General features: G+C 40.9%; 1 protein-coding gene across 6 annotated transcripts in view; it reads right to left on the bottom strand.

Annotated features, from left to right (window-relative positions):
- Window positions 1-3729: 3729 nt before the first annotated feature.
- The window catches only part of Nxpe3 (neurexophilin and PC-esterase domain family member 3), a 54452-nt gene continuing 39079 nt past the window's right edge, over window positions 3730-19102 (bottom strand). For all 6 annotated transcript variants that reach the window (XM_041672851.1, XM_041672853.1, XM_041672854.1 and 3 more), the window contains 2 exons: window positions 12908-13114; window positions 3730-8678 (listed from right to left, as the gene is read on the bottom strand). In XM_041672851.1, the coding sequence (XP_041528785.1) occupies window positions 8128-8678; window positions 12908-13114 (758 nt within the window). In that variant the 3' untranslated portion in view covers window positions 3730-8127. The remainder of the gene's footprint in view (window positions 8679-12907; window positions 13115-19102) is intronic.

The following is a 19102-nucleotide window of genomic DNA, read 5'->3' as shown; positions in this document are numbered from 1 at the left end:
TGTCTAGGTTCTCTGGGATTGTGATTTGTAGGCTGGTTTTCTTTGCTTTATGTTTAAAAACTACTTATGAATGAGTACATATGATAATTGTCTTTCTGGGTCTGGGTTACCTCACTCAAAATGATGTTTTCTAGTTCCATCCATTTTCCTGCAAAATTCAAGGTGTCGTTATTTTTTTTCTGTGTGTAGTACTCTATTGTGTAAATGTACTACATTTTCCTTATCCATTCTTCAGCCCAGGGGCTTTTAGGTTGTTTCCAGGTTCTGACTATGACAAACAATGCTGCTATGAACATAGTTGAGCACATGTCTTTGTGGCACGGTTGAGCATCCTTTGGATATATACCCAAAGTGGTATTGCTGGGTCTTGAGGAAGGTTGTTTCCTAATTTTCTGAGAAATCACCACACTGATATCCAAAGGGGCTGTTCCAGCTTGCATTCCCACCAGCAATGCAGAAGTGTTCCCTGTACCCCACAACCTCTCCAGGATAAGTTGTCATCAGTGTTTTTGATCTTGGCCATTCTTACGGGTATAAGATGAAATTTCAGCCATCTATCCAGGACCCATTCTGTAGGCTGTTGTTTTGTCTTGATAACTGTGTCCTTTGCTTTACAGAAGCTTTCAATTTCAGGAGGTCCCATTTATTAATTGTTTCTCTCAGTGTCTGTGCTGCTAGATATAGATATATATATACATATATACATATATATGTATATATGTATATATGTATATATATATGCCAATGCGTTCAAGTGTACTTCCCACTTTTTCTTCTATGAGGTTCAGTGTGGCTGGCTTTATGTTGAGGTTTTTGATCCATTTGGACTTGAGTTTTGTGCATGGTGATAGATAAGGATCTATTTTCATTCTTCTACATGTTGATATCCAGTTATACCAGCACGATTTGTTAAATATGCTTTCTTTTTTCCATTTGATATTTTTTGCCTCTTTGTCAAAAATCAGGTATTTGAAAGTGTGTGGATTAACATCCGGGTCTTTGATTCAGTTCCATTGGTCCTCCTGTCTGTTATTTTTATGCCAATACCAGGCTGTTTTCAGTACTGTAACTGTGTAGTAGAGTTTGGAGTCAGGAATTGTGGTGCCTTCAGAAGTTCTTTTATTGTACAGGATTGTTTTGGCTATCCTGGGTTTTTGCTTTTCCATATGAAGTTGAGTACCCGAACGTCATTTCATCACTGTGGCTTCTTAGGCGTGGAAATGGAATTGTCTGGAGGATTAGTTTCCCCAGTTCAGCTTTGTGAGCATGGCACTCAGAAAGGGGCATCTCTTCTGTGTGTTCATAATCTGCAACACAAATGAAACAGGGCTCACTAGCTGGGTGAAAATGCTGGTACAGGTGATGGGGGAAGTGGGCTTAACTGCGGGCCAGTCATTGCACAACACCCAAGGGGTTTCTGCCGACATCCAGTTTCACTGCTTAGTTTTGGGACACTCACTGCGGTGGTTTCGGTTCTGTTCTTCTCTTTCATCATCTCCAGGCATCCTTGTTACAGTTTAGTTTTGTGATTACAGTGGAAATACCCAGGGTCCTATAGGGGCAGTAAGAATGCTCATCCACATCATGACTTCAGCTCCTTAGAGTTCAGGAGGCCTGACCAGCTCTCGTTTGTTTAAAAATAATAATAATTAAAAAGGAAATTCTGTGTGTATGTGATGCATTTCAGTTAGCATTTTTAAAACGTATTTGTTTCTATGTGCATTGGCTTTTTGCCTGTGTGTATGCTTGTATAAGGGTGTCGGTTCTTCTGAAATTGTAGTCACAGACAGTTGTGAGCCGTGTGGGTTCACCCAGGTCCTCAGTGCTCCTAATGGCTGAGCCATCTCTTTAGCCCCCTTAGCATTATTATTTTTAAGATTTATTCATTTTATGTATATGGGTACTCTAGTGCATGTACACCTTTATGCCAGAAGAAGACATAGAAGATTGTAGATGGTTTTGAACCACCATGTGGGTGCTGGGAATTGAACTCAGGACTACTGAAAGAGCAGCCAGTGCTCTTAACCACTGAGCCATCTCTCCAGTCCCGGTTACCCAGTTAGCATTCTTCTTCTTTTTTTAATTTTTTGGTTTTTTGAGACAAGGTTTCTCTGTAGGTTTGGAGCCTGTCCTGGAATTAGCTCTTGTAGACCAGACTGGCCTTGCTTCTGCTTCTGGGATTAAAGGCATGCGCCACCACCACCTGGCCTGGTTAGCATTCTTTTTTTTTTTTAAACTTTTTTTTTCCAAATATTTTATTATTTATTATGTATACAATATTCTCTTTGTGTGTATGCCTGCAAGCCAGAAGACTCCATTACAGATGGTTGTGAGCCACCATGTGGTTGCCGGGAATTGAACTCAGGACCTTTGGAAGAGCAGGCAACGCTCTTAACCTCTGAGCCATCTCTCCAGCCCCAGGTTAGCATTCTTTAAAGAGATAAATATCCTAAAATGAGTTTCTGGAAGTTCTGTCTCAGAGATGCCCACACCAATCGCTCTCTCTCTCTCTCTCTCTCTCTCTCTCTCTCTCTCTTTCTGAGTGATTCTTTTTCTTTTAGTCTTCGTGCTTAAACTCTATATTTAAAATGCCATTTCGCATTTTGAAAGGACGGGTTAAGCAGAACTGATGAAGCACATTTTTGCTACCCTGGTTTCTGTACCTTAAACTTCTGCCTCAACAGCTTTCTGGTCCTTCGCTGCCTCTCAGCTGCCCCAGGATTCCCAAAGTGCACCAGGCACTGCAGACTCACTTTGAAAAAGGAAACAGCAATTCCAGAATCATATTTATTGCCCACCCGTGTAGCAGCTATTCTGAGTACACTGACCCTGCATTGTAAAATAATCCTAACTGCATTGTGTAGGAGAATTAAGACGTCTTGTTACCTCCCTCCAGAGTGTATTTCCCTGCCCCCACTCAGTGGCTGTCATTTTTTTCATCTGGGTCCAGAAACAGGAGACTCACTTTTATGTGTATCACAGGAATATGAAAAGGCTTACTGTATTTGTTCTTGCCAAGGACTCTGATTTATCCATCTGAAACTTACCTAGACAAGAAAGTTTGTCAGGTGGTATTAATATACTGGATGGTAAAATGCTTGACATACATTGGAATACCTAGGATCGGTTCTGTATGCGCTGAATTATTTTAATTGCATGTATACATGCGGAGGGGTATGTGCAAGTGAGTGCTAGTGCCTACAGATAGAAGTGGAGGGGCCAGATCTCCTGAAGCTGGAGCTGCAGGCAGCTAAGAGCCTCCTGATGGAGTGCTGGGAACCAAGCCAGTCCCGCTTCAAGACCGCCAAACTCTTAGAAAAGTGCTGAGCCATTGCTCCAGCTCAAGAAAACTTATTCTTAATAGGATACCTTCTAGAAGTATAATTCTCATAGAATGTTCTTATTATGGGCTTTTCCTTTCACAATACCAGCAAAATAATCATTTCAGTTCAGGAGTATGGGTCGCTCAGTAATATGAATACTGTCACTTCAAATATAAATGTTATTTGCATGTGTGTGAGTGTTTTCCTTGTGTGTAAGTATGTACTCCGCATGCATTCAGTGCCCACAGAGGCCAGAAAGGGTCAGAAACCCCTCTCCCCCAGAACTGGAATTACAGATGGTTGTGAGCCACCATGTGGATGCTGGGAATCAAACCCACAAACCTCTGTGAGAGCAGCAAGTGCTCTTAACTGCTGTCCCATCTTTCCAGTCCCACAAATTCATATTTTATTTCAACAAAACTGTATATAAACAAGTTTCAGTATTTTATTACAAGCCCAAACATCCGACCATAATGACCAACTGACATAATAAAACTGTTACTGGATAGCACAATTTTAGGCAGACTTTTGTAATTATTAAGGCTATTCAACATATAAAAATATTTATACTATAGGTTAATTTTGTAAAGGCCCAAATGACATGTACTCTGTGATTCCAACTCCAGCGATCACTCAGGATTTGGGCGCTAGGATCAATTATATTATAGTCTGAGGATACTCAACTCAGGCTCACTTATACTAAAATCTGTGGGTGCTCAGCTCCTTTATAGAAAATGGCATAGAATCCGTGTCTAACAAACATCCTCCATCATACTTTAAATCATCTCTAATTTACTTATAACACATAATAGAATGTAAATGTTATATAAATTGATGCTACACTTTATTGGTTATATATAATAATGACAGGAAAAGTGTATACATTTAGTATAGATGCAATATTTTCCCAGATATTTTTATGTGAAGTTGGCTTAAGCCAGTGATATGGAACCTAGAAATAAAGATGATCAATTGTATATGGTTTAAAAAAAGAAAGAAAGAAAGCATGTCTAGCCGCGCGATGGTGGCGCACGCCTTAAATCCCAGCACTTGGGAGGCAGAGGCAGGCGGATCTCTGTGAGTTCGAGACCAGCCTGGTCTACAGAGCTAGTTCCAGGACAGGCTCCAAAGCCACAGAGAAACCCTGTCTCGAAAAACCAAAAAAAAAAAAAAATGTCTAGTGTTCATTTGAATTCAACTGAATTAGCTAATGTTGAACTGATTTATGGATTGGGTCTTTAATTAAAATTTTGTAGTTCTTTAAAACTATGATCATCTTTGTATTTATCAAGAGAAATGTGTATTTAAACATTGTCATCTGGCATGCTGAAATTCACAACTATGTGGAACTAACTGACTTATAAAATGTTTATAAGGTTAAGAAGCCCTTATCTAAAGTCCTTGAGACCATAACTGTTAGATTTTAAATTATTTTAGATTTGGGAATATAAATGTGTGTATATGATATATAGTCACACACATATGTGTATATAACTCATTAATGTATCACGAGCCTAAATAGGAAATGTAGGTCTCACACATACTTTACATATATATCTTTAAGGAAATTTTATGTAACATTTAGCATGTCTGCTTTCTAAATATTATTTTTAAGACTTTTTATATTCTTATTGTATGTGCGCATTTGGTTTAGTTGGTTTGTTTGTTTTGCGTTTGTTTTGAGACAATGTTTCATCAAGTTACTCTGGTTAAAGTGTGGAACTCACTAGTAAACCGGGCTGACCTTGAATCCACAGGCATCTGCCTGCTTCTGCCTTCCAAGAACTGGGATTAAAAGCATATGCTACGCCTGGTTTTTAGTATTTTATCTGTGTATGTGTGTGTTCCTGTGGGAGGAGGGGAGGTCATCCGTCCATCTGTCTGTCTATTAGTCTATGCCTGTGTGTGGGTCTGTCTGTTTCTGTGTGTGTCAGTGTGAGTGAATGCCACACAAATGCAGGTAGACAAAAACTAGGCACCTGATCCACCTCAGTTACTGGTGGTTTGTATTCACTTGGCATGGGTGCTGGGATTCAGGCTCAGTCCTCTGGAAGAGCAGCAAATACTCCAAAATCTGAGCCATGTCTCCAGCCCCACATCTGTCTGACTCATTGTGTGACTCATTAATTCAGAAAGCTTTAGATTTTGGAGAGTTCTGGATTTTCAGGTTAGAAATGTTCAGCCTGTATCTAACTGTGCTGGGAAATATCTAAGCGACATTCTAATTTGGATAAACATTCCCACACCAGAGTGGATGAAGATAAACAGGGGACTGAAGCGCTAAAGGGGCTTCAAGAAAGTGTGCCTTCAAACCAGCTACGGCCTTGTGCAGCAAACTGAAAAGCAGAAACTGAACAAGGTCACAACAAACCAGCCATAGAAATCACTCTAAACCACTGGTAGGTGGTCTTTGAAGCTTCACTGGGAAAGGGATTCTTTGGCTTCCTCCCAAAATCCCCCCTAAGGAAATGTTCAAAAGTTCTCTAACATAAAATCTTTTCACAGAAGTCAAACAAGTTGTAGCTAAGCAGGGCCATGGACTCCACATACCTTAGTCCAATTCAAATTTGAGTTCTTCCTATAAAAAAAATGAGCTAATATCACCTATATTTCTGTTTTGCTTGGTTTGGTTTGGTCTGTTTTTTTTTTTTGTTGTTTTTTTTTTTTTAGACAGGGTTTCTCTGTAGCTATGGAGCCTGTCCTGGAACTAGCTCTTGTAGATCAGTCTGGCCTCGAACTCACAGAGATCTGCCTGCCTCTACCTCCCGAGTGCTGGGATTAAAAGTGTGTATCACCACCGCCACCTAGTTTATCACCTATATTTCTGAATCATGACCAGAATTAAGAAGTTGATAAAGCCTTTAAATAATAGATAAGCAATGTTACTTCTCTAGATCAATCTTTTCTTTGTCACTGTTTCTCAAAATATGGAACCCTACAACTGCATCAGAATCTCTGGGCATTTATCACAAACATTAATTCCATAATTCCTGGAGGTAGAGCCTCTCATTCATTTTTATCAAACACTGTAAGCTTAAGGACCATTTAAAGAAAGCAGGCTGGTGGCAAAGCCTATATAGGTCCAGTTACTGGAGAGGCTAAGGCAGGAAGGTAGCAGATTCAAAGCCTATCTATCTATGAAAGCAACAAACCAAATTCAAGACCGACCTGTGAACTTACTGAGATGTTCTGTAATTATAAAATATAACAGAACTGGGTGTTTAGTGCAGGGTCAGAAAGCTTGCCTAGCATGCACAAGGCCCCAGTGGTTTCATGCTCAGTCCCGCAAAAACTAAGCTGTCATAAATGTTTAGCTTCACTGGCCTGCTCAGACTCCAAAAACAATTATAAAACTTTCCCCCACAAAATATTTTATAAATTTACTGCTCTCCTCGAGAGTAGAAAAGGAAGAACTTGAATCCTCTACATGACAAGCCCAAATTTTTTATTCTTTGGAGGGTGCATTCTTTTTCTTGCTTTAAGCATTTTTCTTTATCTCCTAAGACACCCCAATGTTTATACATGTTTAGGGAAAACAAAAGTAAATTATAACCTCTCGTAATGCGAAAACTACTTATTAAATATCCTAATTTTAATTTCAAACCATTTAATTAAGACAAAGTCCAATAAAAATGGCCAATCCTTTTATTTTTGGATGTTCAGAAATGGGTTAGGAATGTAACTCCATAGAGTGCCTGCCTAGTATGGTCAAGGTCTTGGGTTTGAGTCACAGTCCAAAAAGATGAAAAGCTAGCAGGAATAACAGATAGCTAAATAGTAGCTTTTTACTTCCACGCATGAGATAATGTGTATGTATAATTTATGCCCAAATCAAAAACTACCTACCATGGATTTTAATATCTAATTTTATTAGTTTCTGATCTGGTTTAATGTCTAATTCAGCATATGCTTCATGACAGCTAAAAGAAAAGAGAAACAGTAGGAACTTCTGATTGGAGAAAGTCTACAATGTTATGACATTCAGCAGCATTCTTTACATAAGAATCAGTTCTCAAAAAGCACACGCTCCAGAACATGAAAATAAACTTGTTTCCATATTTGTTTCCAAAAGCAGTCATTCTAGAATAACTATTCATCACCTAAAACGTAGCTGAATCAAGTAAGAAATAATTATCAAACGCGAATACCAATCCAAAGCACAGATTTCTGCTCTTCTGTTTAGCTTCTTCTCTAGACAAAAGCAGGAAATTGTTAATATCCTTATTATAAAATTCTGACCACACACATTGGCCTTTCCAAGTGATTCAGGGGGGAAAAAAGTCAACAGAAACTCCTGAGATACAGCAGTCTTCAGCATGGCCATGAGAACCTCTGACAATAAGTGCTCTGTTCCTGAGGAGGGATCCTTGTGCTGTTCGTGAAGACATGTTCCATTTCCTTTACCAGGCAAATGGAAGACATAGCACTGCCAACCAAATCTTTCCATTCTGTTTACTCAAAACACTTCAGGTCGGCATTAGCACAGAAATCTCCACCCCGGGAGAAGCTAGCTCAAATACACTCGTTAGCATCTTTGGTTACAGGGCAATACAGTGTGTAGACGCTGTTAATAAGAGCTCTACAATGGCTATGTCAAGACAGAAAAATCCTACAGGTAGACACAAGTGCAGTCTACACTGCCTAAGTTCTTTGCAAGTCACTATGCAAAGTACAGCTCTTTTTTTTTTTTTTTTGAAATGTCAAACGTACTGATCGCATCCATCTCACGATGGAGCCAATCACAAACTTTCTATCCTACAAGTCAACTGGAAAGGTCCCTGAATGGGAGTCCTTTAGTAGATAGTCAGTTCTCCAAGGGGCAAACATAAGATAAGAACATGTCCAGTTGGTTCTTCACAATCACTTCATCTGGATGCAGCTTGTGGGGTAGATGATGAGCCAAGGTCATCTCCCAGGCATCAACAAGATAGACTCCAACCCCTGAGAACATCCTCCGAAGGATAGTGTCCAACTGAAAGTTGTACCAGTCACTGTTGAAAAGGCTGACCTCAGGCCCCAGCTCTTGGGCATTGCCTGTCCGGATGACAACTACAGTCTTAGGGCTTCGATCCAGGAGTTGGACCACAGCTCGTCGGATGTTCCTGAGTCTCCGGATATATACTTCCAAGGGGAATGTGCTAAAGTGAGACCACACAGCTATGGCCACCACTGTGTTCTTCCCTCCCACAATCCCATTCAGCTCATTGGCCACATAGTGAAGCTCACTACTGAAGACACTCGTGAAGCGGATGGGTGGACCATGGCAGCGATATTTGAGCAAGATGTTGTGTTTCTGGTCCACTGCAAGGAAGGGACCAACGTTCTTGGGACTACCCAAATTAAACTCCACTAAATCTGAAACAAGGAAAACACCAAATTAATGAAAAAATTTCAATCTAAACACATACAATCTGAATAGTTAAGTGGTTTTGCCAATTTTTTTTTTTTTTTTTTTTTTTTTTGGTTTTTCAAGACAGGGTTTCTCTGTGGCTTTGGAGCCTGTCCTAGAACTAGCAATTGTAGACCTGGCTGGTCTTGAACTCACAGAGATCCGCCTGCCTCTGCCTCCCAAGTGCTGGGATTAAAGGTGTGCGCCACCATATTTTTTAGAGGCTCAATGTAAGTATAAAAGGAATACCCATTCTCCGTGTCCCATTTTGAATCAGTGGACTTTTGTCTTTAGTCTAGTGCCCTAATTATTCAAATCACTCCAAAACATCACATAAGAAGCAATATTATCAGTGGGAGAGTCTGATATGTCTAAGATGATTACCTCCATTAAGCCAAGAAATCTTGTTATTGTCACAGCTCACAGAATATTTAAGAATGAAGTTGACATTCATATGTTATCCTTATAATAAATGAGTAATCTATCTTCTAGGATGGGGCTGTAGCTTCTATTTTATGAGCATATTTCAGTAACCACACACATCTTTTGGAAAATTCTGCCATTTGCAAAAACATGTATAAGCCTGGAAGGATGTCACACTAAGTAAAATAAACAAGACACAGAAAGATAAATATTCCATAACCTTCCTTATATGCAGTAATTTTAAGAGTTTAACTCTCTGAGGGCTAGAGAGATGGTTCAGTGGTTAAGAGCACAGATTGTAGGGCTGGAGAGATGGTTCAGAGGTTAAGAGCACTGGCTGTTCTTCTAGAAGTTCTGAGTTCAATTCCCAGAAACCACATGGTGGCTCTGATCTATACTGGGATCTGATGCCCTTTTCTGGCATAAAGGTGTACATATAGATAGAGCACTCATATACATAAATAAATCTTTTAAGAGAGAGAGAGAGAGAGAGAGAGAGAGAGAGAGAGAGCCCTGACTGCTCTTCCAGAGGACCGGAGTTCAATTCCCAGCATCCACATGGCAGCTAACAACTGTCTATAACTCCAAGATGTGACACCCTTACACAGATATACATGCAGGCAAAACATCAATACACATAAAAATAAGTTAAAAAAAATCCAACTCTCAGAGAGTAGAAACTCACTGAAAGTCAGGGAGCTTGGGAGGCAAAGGAGAAGTCAATCAAGGGTAGCTATTCTAATGAGGAAGAGTCAATTTAGGAGACCTGCCGTGCAGTTGACAATAACATACTTCAGAAACACCCGGAGAGATTTTAAAGGTTCCCACTGCAAATAAATAAGCATATGAAGTGACAGGTATGTCAGTTAGCTTGATAAGATCATTCTGTCAATATATCCTATTGTACCCTAGAAATACATGCAATTATTTGTCAAATTAAAAATAAACTTTTAAGCCAAGAATGGTAGCATATGGTTATAATACCAGCACCTGGGAGGCTAAGACGGGGGATTGCTGAGTTCAAAGCTATCCAGAGCTACAGAGAGAGATCTTGCCTCAACAAAGGGAAACAAATAAATAAATCTAAATTATACTTCTGAATAAAAAAAAAACAAATTTCTTGTTTTTCTAATAAACAAAAGAAAAAAAGCGGTTCTGTTTCTTTTGACTTTTATTTTTACCCTATAGTTGGAAAACCATACTAATGTCCTACAAGAAAACTTGTCTAACATAAGAAATATCTAGGTTAAGTGGTGGCCTCATGCCCTTAATCCTAGCACTGGGAGGCAGAAGCAGGTGGATCTCTATGAGTTTGAAGCCATCCCAGTCTATATAGTGAGTTCCAGACTAGCCAGATAGTGATATCCTTCTCAAGAAAAAAAAAAAAAGGAATGGAAAGGAAAGCGAGAGAGAGGGAGGAAGTGAGTCAGCAGCATGACATGGAAATCCTTCCTCCCCCACACCTCTAAGTCATGTTTCAAGGCCCAGTTCCTACATAACCTAAGTACATGGGAAGCAGAGGCAGGAGGATCCCCACAAAGTGGAGGCCAGGTAGATATATAAAGCAAGCTGCAGGCTAGTGCTGTAGGAATTCCTATGACCAGTAGCCTTTAAGTTACCCGCCCACTTGGGTGTGGCCTCTTATACTGGATATGCCAAAGAAAAGTGCGCATCTGGCCTCTTTCCCGGTTGCTGTCCCCCATTGGAGCAGAGGATTGTGATCTGTGAGTCTACCCCTAAATAAATAACCCTCTATTATACTCAATTCTGAGCTACTGTGGGATTTCTTTTAAGCGTCCTTCTTTAGGCTAGCAAGAGTACACAGCAAAACCTGTCTTACATTAAATACATGCATACATACATACTAGTAAATGTTGTTAATGCAATTCCAGTCACATTTCCTTAGCAGCTGCCCAGTGCCCACTACCACAGGTGCCATGAATCAACTAAGACAGACATCAGTGTCTTGCCTCACAGTTTACAGTCAATTCTGAAAAGGACACATTCGACTATATTCCCCTTAAGGGTTAAAGGCAGATTCCATTGTATGCTCTATGCGGTCCTGAGTTTCTTCTTTAGACTCTCCGCCTTCGTTCATTACTATGTAGCGTCCGGAGTTAAAGCGAATAAAAGTTCACGCTATCATCGTTTGATAAAGATCAGGCACCCACACAAGGCTGTATTATATCAGATGAAAACCTGTCTGTAAAGGTTCTGGTGGAAAATCATCAAAACAGCCTGTGTGATCATTGCTATTAAAGGAAATATCAAGCTACGTCATCAGAAATTATGAAGAAGCAACTACAGACGCCTTGCAGGCCTGCCCGGTCAGCACCAAGGCTTACCCAGCACCGTGCTACACATGACTTCCTCCTCCGAATATTTAATCTCTGCTTCAATAACCAGAACTGGACCAGGTCTGTTTCACCAAAAAACTGAAATTGACTTTCTACTCTTTGGAGTAAAATCTACTCCCTTTTCTTTTAAAAAGTAAATTAGAGATGATTTTTTTAAAAAGTCATAAGCAACTCATACACAAAACAATAAGAATTTATTTTATTTTTTTAAAAAAAGACTCCATTTACAGGGTAGGAGAGATGGTTCAGTGGTTAAGAGCACTCACTGCTCTTCCAGAGGTCCTGAGTTCAATTCCTAGCACCCCTATGGCAGCTCACAACTGTCTGATGTCCTCTTCCAGTGTGTAGATTTACGTGCAGACAAAGTACCCATATACATAAATACATATATAAAGAAATCTTAAAGAGAAAATATAAAAAGCCACTTAGAACCATTTAAAAAAATAGTCCCCACATAGACTGAGGAAATGGCTCAGCTGGTGCTTTCTGTAAAAATATGAATGAGGACCTGAGTTTGATCCTCAGAACTCAAGCAAAGTGGAGAGATGGCACAAACGCTTGTAATCATGATGCTGGAGAGGCAGGGACAGCCAGGTCTCTCAGGATCACTGGCCAGCGAGACTGCCTTACAAAGCAAGCTGGACAGAGCCTAAGAACAAACACCCCGGGTTGACCTGGGCCTCCTGCACAATATCTTCACACACACCCATTTGCGCCCATACATGCACATACACAGAAACACAGACAGCTCCCACAACATCACCTGTTCCTTAATAGGTGAGCACATGACCCTAGAGAAGAAGAGAATGCCTCCTATGGATAAGTGGTAGGTCTCCAACCAGCCCAGTCTTATGGATCTGAGCTGGGCAGACACTAAGAATGCTGGGACATACCCAAAATCTCTCAACGGAAACCATCTCTATCTCAGAATCCCGTTGAGGAGAGGCCTAAGGGATGCCTTTGCTACAAGGACCCACTTGGCTAATTCCTTCCAGTAAAATCCTTTATAGACCTAGAGTTGAGCCAAACAGAACCAGAAAAGAAATAGCTGGTAGTGGCCAACTGTTTTATAATCCAGATTAGTAGAAGTGAGGGACACCTGTGCGGGGACATAGTTCAGCTCTCTAATCTGATACAGAGAATGAAGCCCTGCAGAGCAGGTGGCTCTTCCCAGGCCAGAGAGAGGCAGCGGGATAAGCCTCTGTGAGAGACCTAATTTCTGCCACATCCAAGACTCCACAGCCGACAAGATGCTGGCACACATCTTCCAGGGTTAAGATACATCCTTAGTCCCATAGAGAAACTGCCTCCTCACCTGATGCCTCTCTTCAGGCACCAAAGGGAACCTGTTCCTTTCAAATCTGACTTCACGTACACAGGGAAACAGTTATGAAACCAAAAGCAAAAGCACCAACCTGGGACAAACATAGTGAGGTATTCAAACCACTGCCTGATGGTGGAATCACCAAATAAATACACCATTTTTCTTTGCAAGCATTCTGTGATGTTATCAGGGTCATTAAAACGACGCATCTTAAACCTCCTGGGCCTCCACTGGTCTTTGTAGAAATATCCAGAAGGAAAAGTTCCTGAACCTTGAGATACTTCTAGGTCATCAGTTTCTGCAAAGAAAAGGGGGGAATTTATTATAAGATTCTGAATTTCATCTTCAAAAACAGATACAAAAAAAGTTTTCAGAAGAAGGAAAAAAACCTAGACCCGCACATTTGCTGTCCTACAAGCTTACAAGCAGTACTTCCTGCTGTCTTAGCTTGAAGAAATCCCAGGCTTTCCCCATATTCTAAAATGGGAAGATGAGAAGTGGTTATGGGGTACTGGAGGACACCGGGGGGAAAAGGCACATTAGGCATTCCCTCTGTGTGTGTGTGTGTGTGTGTGTGTGTGTGTGTGTGTGTGTTCATCAACATGCAAAATAAAGGAAAACGAAACCCAGGGGAAAGTATCTGCCCAGCATTATTTCAGAATGAGAGGATCAGTTTTTAATCCCAATGCCTGAAAGAAAATGATGTCTTAATTTCACATTAAGTTTTATATATATATGAGATTATGTAATATGTGTATATTAATATAGCAATATTAATACAATGTTTCTCAGTCCATTAAAGGTTTAATCCATGTGTCCCCAATTCAGGTTTTAATTCCAGAAAACCACCGTTGTCGACTACACACAAGAAAGCAATGCTATGTGGTGGATTGTAGGACTCATAAGCAGCACTGAAAAGCATCAGCTGTGTGTGCTCAACCTCCGTAGCCTACACATGGTAACGCCAGCACTAGGACACCTTTTAGGGGGATTCAACATCTCTCTGCCCGAGCACCTCCTTGGGAGGTGCCACTCTGGAGGTGACACACAGCAAGGCGGTAAGGCTTCGAAACACAAAGTACTAGCTGGCACCCCTTTATTTGACTCCTTAACACTGTCCATATACTCAATTCAAATTATTTTGTATGTCCAATTCTTCCTTTTAAAATGTCTATTTTCTAGCTTGCTAGTTTATGTTTCATAAAAACAGGAGAATATTTACCTCCAAAAATAGGCGAAAACTGTTCCCATAGATACACCTATGCTCACATGATTGCTGGTCTGCTAGCTTGATGATGGCATGTCCTGTTGTCATATAACAAACTGTAGGGTTCCCCTGATCAGTAATATTCTCTTTTACCTTAGGCATCTGCTAATTCTTTGTTGGCTCAGAGACTAAGTGAAAAAGGAACTGGTATTTGGCAAAAGTTTTAGTTTGGCAAGTATGAATACCAAAGCAGAGCAAGGCAAAGAACCAACATTTATTTGACTTATTCAAGAGCAATTTCCGTAGGAAAATATAGCAGAGTACACTTGGAGTTACAGCTACACTACTCAGGAGGCTTGAGTAGTGATCCCTTGAGCTCAGGAGTTCAAGACCAACTGAGGAACAGAGTAAAACACCATCACAAAATGAGACCAAAAATCACAGCCAGCAAACAAAACCTCAGCAAATGATCAAGTATTGCTTCACCTTTGCCTGCCTAAAAACTCCCTTGTTGTTTTATTATTACGCCGTGTGTGTGTGTGTTCACCACAATGTATATATGGAAGTCAGAAGACAACTTGTAGGAGTTGGTTCTCTCCTGCTATGTGGGGGCCAGGGAATCAAACCCAGGTTATCAGGCATGGCAGTCAGGGCTCCACCAGCTGAGCTGTCTCGCCTGTCCTCCGTGATTTAATGTGTCAATGCTGCAAAGCCAGAGAGCTACAGAGAACACACCTGGGGCGCAAAGAAAACCCTAGAATGAGAATTAAAAGTGATTTTGAAGTTACAGTTTTACTCCTGGTAATTTGGCAGATTCGGTTATTTTGCGTCAAATACGCGTTAAAAAGAAAAGTATATATCACAGAGGAAGCAATTACCATCTCCATGAGAATGTTAATTATATTGACTACCAGAGTTTAGTCAAGCAGAGCAAATCAATTACTGAACCTGACAGTCATCCTTTAAATGCAGGGTGCTGTTTAAGAGTGGAATGTGTGTGCCTATACCGCCCCCTAACGGTCAATTTGTACAACAGCGTTTCCTGACTGGTTTCAAATCATTTGAAGTTGCTTAGAAAGTGTTTCTCGGAACTTCAACTTGGGCCTTCAAATCACTAAGATATGAAATTCTCTTAAATTGATAAAATAACCCCTAATCTACTATTTCTTTGGAATAAAAATTAAGACAGAAAATAAAAATTCGGTATTACTAAATTGTTATTCTGAATATTAGTAAAGGGGGAATTTTACCAAAACAGATCTTTATGCAAAATATAAATATGTCTTTGGCTTACTTCAAAAATAAACTTTTTGAGACTCCTTATGTAAAACCAGAAGGCACATTTTTGATTACTTGCAAGTACTGCCCCGCCTTCTCTAAATATCTTGGCTTCTCTTCAAGGGCCAGATCTGATGTTTTTCTCCGACGGTTAGTGCTATCTCATGTGTTGCAAGAATTTTCTCCATGGGGGAGACTAATCAGTATATGCCCCAGCCACAACAGTCCCCCAAAGAAACCAAGGTTCAGTTCTACTGAAGTTCACCCTGGGGGAACCAATGCATTTACTAGGCTTTCTCACAGAGCATGGATGGGGGGCTGCTGCCAGGGGTGCTGTGGTCCTAAAGCAGCCACACTGGAATATCTTCACTCAACTGGAGGCGACTCCCCAGTAGCCACAGATGGCGTCCCCCTTCTCATAGTCTCCCCAGCCTACCTCCTCTACCCCCACCCAAGACCCCAAAGGCCCCAAAGGGCTGAGAGAGCAGCTGGATACTCAGGTGAGAGACCAATGGCTCCCAGAGCCCCGCTTCTCTGAGGGAGTGCCAACAGTCAACAGGCCCGGCTGTGGGGAGCACACACTGCTAGTCTTCTGATGGTGACATTACTCTGCTGGAGGCTGGGGAGGATAGCACCATCCAGTTCCACATTGTCCGTTAGCCTAATGAGGGCTAGCTGGACTGAAAACAGAACACAAGGAGAGAAAAAAGGCTGAGAAATTTTCCTCAGCCAACTACAAAGAGCAGGATGAAAAGAATTCCACGAGAACTAAGGGCATAAGTTTGGGGACCATCTCAGCAAGACAGGTGAGGTCCCCAATAGCGTATGGGTTCAATTCCCAACAAGGGTAGGGTCCATCAAGGTCCCTGAGTGAGTTAGCTGGGAACGCGTAGGGACCATAGCAGAGATAGGAAAGGAAAGTCACCAGTAATTCTGACACTGGGGAAGTCTGTCTGCCACCAGACACTTGCCCTTTCTGATAAGCAGGTCTACTCCACCTAAAAACTGTTTTTTGCTTTTAACTGGAATTATAGCTTCATGTGATGGTAATATGGTGGTCTTAAGAAATACTCTGCACTCTAAATATCTTGGGAAAATGAATTAGCTTAAATGTAAATAGTAAAACTTGTAGGGAAAAAAGCTTCAAAATATACAACCATAGAAAAATAAGGGGAAAGATTATGAATTCATTCAAATTGATCTAAAAACCTTCCTTGACAATGTTATTCAGAGCCCGGTAAAAAGTGCTTATGTGTTGCCATTTTCCTGCTTAAATTATTATGTGTGTGTTTAAGAAAAGATTCGGAACTTTTTTTTTTTTTTGCTTGTTTGTTTTTGGAAACAGGGTTTCTCGGTGTAACCCTGGTTGTCCTGGAACTCACTCTGTAGACCAGGCTGGCCTCGAAATCACAGAGATCCACCTGCCTCTGCCTCCTGAGTGCTGGGATTAAAGGTGTGCACCACCACCATCCAGCTAAGATTCTGAACTCTTAAGGTTGGGGTGGGGAGGATACAAAATGAGCCCAAAACATCTTATGGTGTTAGAAAGTAAGGTAGCGCTCGATGAAGAGATGTACATACATCATGGGGTGAAGAAAAGTGGTTCATACTCATAATCCCGCACCGGGGAGGCCAAGGCAGGCAGACTTCATATTTGAGGCCAGCATGGGTTTACAGAATCCAAACTCAACTGTCAAATTTGGAACAAGTCTGGCACGCACACACATAAATAGTGATTGGTTTAAGCTGAATTTTATCTCAAAAATAAAATATCTGGGCATAGTGGTGCACACCTTTGGTCTCAGCACTCTCTGGGAGTTCGAGGCCAGCCTGTTCTACATAGTAAGTTTTCAGATAGCCAGGTTACATAATGAAACCCTATCTCAAAAATAAAGTTAGTCAAATTAAAAGAAACCAAATAATGGCAAGTCTACAGCGATGTAGACATGAAAATAGACAGCCCTTCTTCATGCTAGCATTCCAATTAATAAACCTGAAAAGGAGGGGCAGGAGAGATGGGTCAAAGGTTAAGAGCATTGACTGCTCTTCCAGAGGTCCTGAGTTCAAATTCTAGAAGCCATATGGTGGCTCAGAACCGTCTGTAATGAGATCTGATGCCTTCTTCTGGTATGCAGGCAAACATGCAAACAGAACACTGAATACATAATAAATACATAGACAGAAAAATCTTTTTAAAAAATAACTCTTAAAAGGAATGTCACAGAAACCATTGCTACATTTGAATCCAACAGAAGTTGAAGTTAGTGGGTGAAAGTTTAAGTAGAAACATAATGTTTACGTGGAAGAAAAGACAGAGCCTGCTTAGGGTCTTTATAAAGTACCACCTCTGTCAATGCGGCCTTCTGGGAAGCTCCCTCTATCTGGGCTCCTTGGATACTCAAAGTCAATTTTTCCCTAATTATGTACCTGCTACAATCTGAGTTCCTCACTCAAAGCCACAGTGTTCAGTGCCTAATAACACTGAGTTACTTTCTTCCATTAAAAAAAAAAAAATCCAAGTGAGTTGAACCTATCTTCTCTCTACATAAAATAGTACATCACCACAAGCCCGTACCAATTCCCGGCCAATTTGGGCACTGTCGGCAGGGGTAACCTGTATAAGCTCTGCTTCAGAATAATATAATGGAGCATGCAGGTGGATATAAAGCAATGTGACCGCGCATCCCTCAGTACTAAAGCTGAGCTACCTCTTACTGGCTCCTGGAGTCTTCCTGTGTGTTCTGTCCACCTTCAATATGGAATTTTCCACTATTTAAAAAAAACTGAAAAACGAAAAACCCCTCCTATTAATCTAGGACTCTACAGGACAGCTGGGAACATCACAAACCTGGCAAGCATGTCAGAGTGGAAGGGAAGAATCATCAGTGGGGTAAGGAGTTTGCAGCGCAGTATTATTGAGGAACAAACATCACACCTACTAACACCCTGGCCACGGGTTGGAAGGAATTCTGATCGTTGAAGGTAAGTGTTTTCACTAATGATGCTCCACACACACATCCCCTACTAGGAGCAAGCCATCTGGTTCAAGTGTAAATCAAATACAGATCTTCACCAGAAGGCTGAGAGCTCCACCTAACTGCGGAAGCCAGAGACTACTATCTCTATCTGTCTACAAACCTTTTTTAGATCACATGATTTTTCATGAATTCTGAACCAGATACCAGCGTTTTAAAATATGTGACTAGCACAGTTTAAAACTCAGATTAATTGAGAAAAACAAAACAAACAAACAAGCAAAACCTGAAGACTTCTGGTTTGATGCAGTGAAGAAAATCTGATCTCTGGGTGCAGGGGGTTTGGTTTTGCAGGAAACAAAGGAGCACACTGCCCCCTTGAGGTGGTCCTGGCTCCTTGATTCGTTCTGCATAGCTTACACCAGGCATATATAATACCCATCCTTCTGGGTGCACGTGTATTGTATATCTAGTACTTGTGGCAAAGGGGATGGCAAAACATGTCATTAGGGGATAAATGTTCTCAATAACTACAAAGTTCTCCTACCTATGAAGCCTCCTGCTCTCTAAATTTACTACAGCAAAGACAGCACGTTTACTCCTCGGAATTTCATTCTTTTATGGTTTTGGTGCTGTGAGACAGAATCTCACTATGTAGTTCAAGTTAGCCTGGAATCAAAGCAGTCCCCCTGCCTCAGCCTCCCAACGATGACAGATGTAAGCTGCTGTTCCCAGCTTACTCTTTTTTATTAATACTTACACCTGTAGATCAGAATTATGTCAACTCAGCGGTTTGTAGGTGCTGCTGTGAGTCAACCACAGACTG

Source organism: Microtus oregoni, unplaced genomic scaffold, assembly GCF_018167655.1.
Source record: "Microtus oregoni isolate MIOR12 unplaced genomic scaffold, Mior012 000023F_ref0000262, whole genome shotgun sequence".
Lineage (NCBI taxonomy): Eukaryota > Metazoa > Chordata > Mammalia > Rodentia > Cricetidae > Microtus > Microtus oregoni.
Note: the sequence above shows the minus strand (reverse complement) of the source record. Positions and strands in the feature narration are given on the sequence as shown.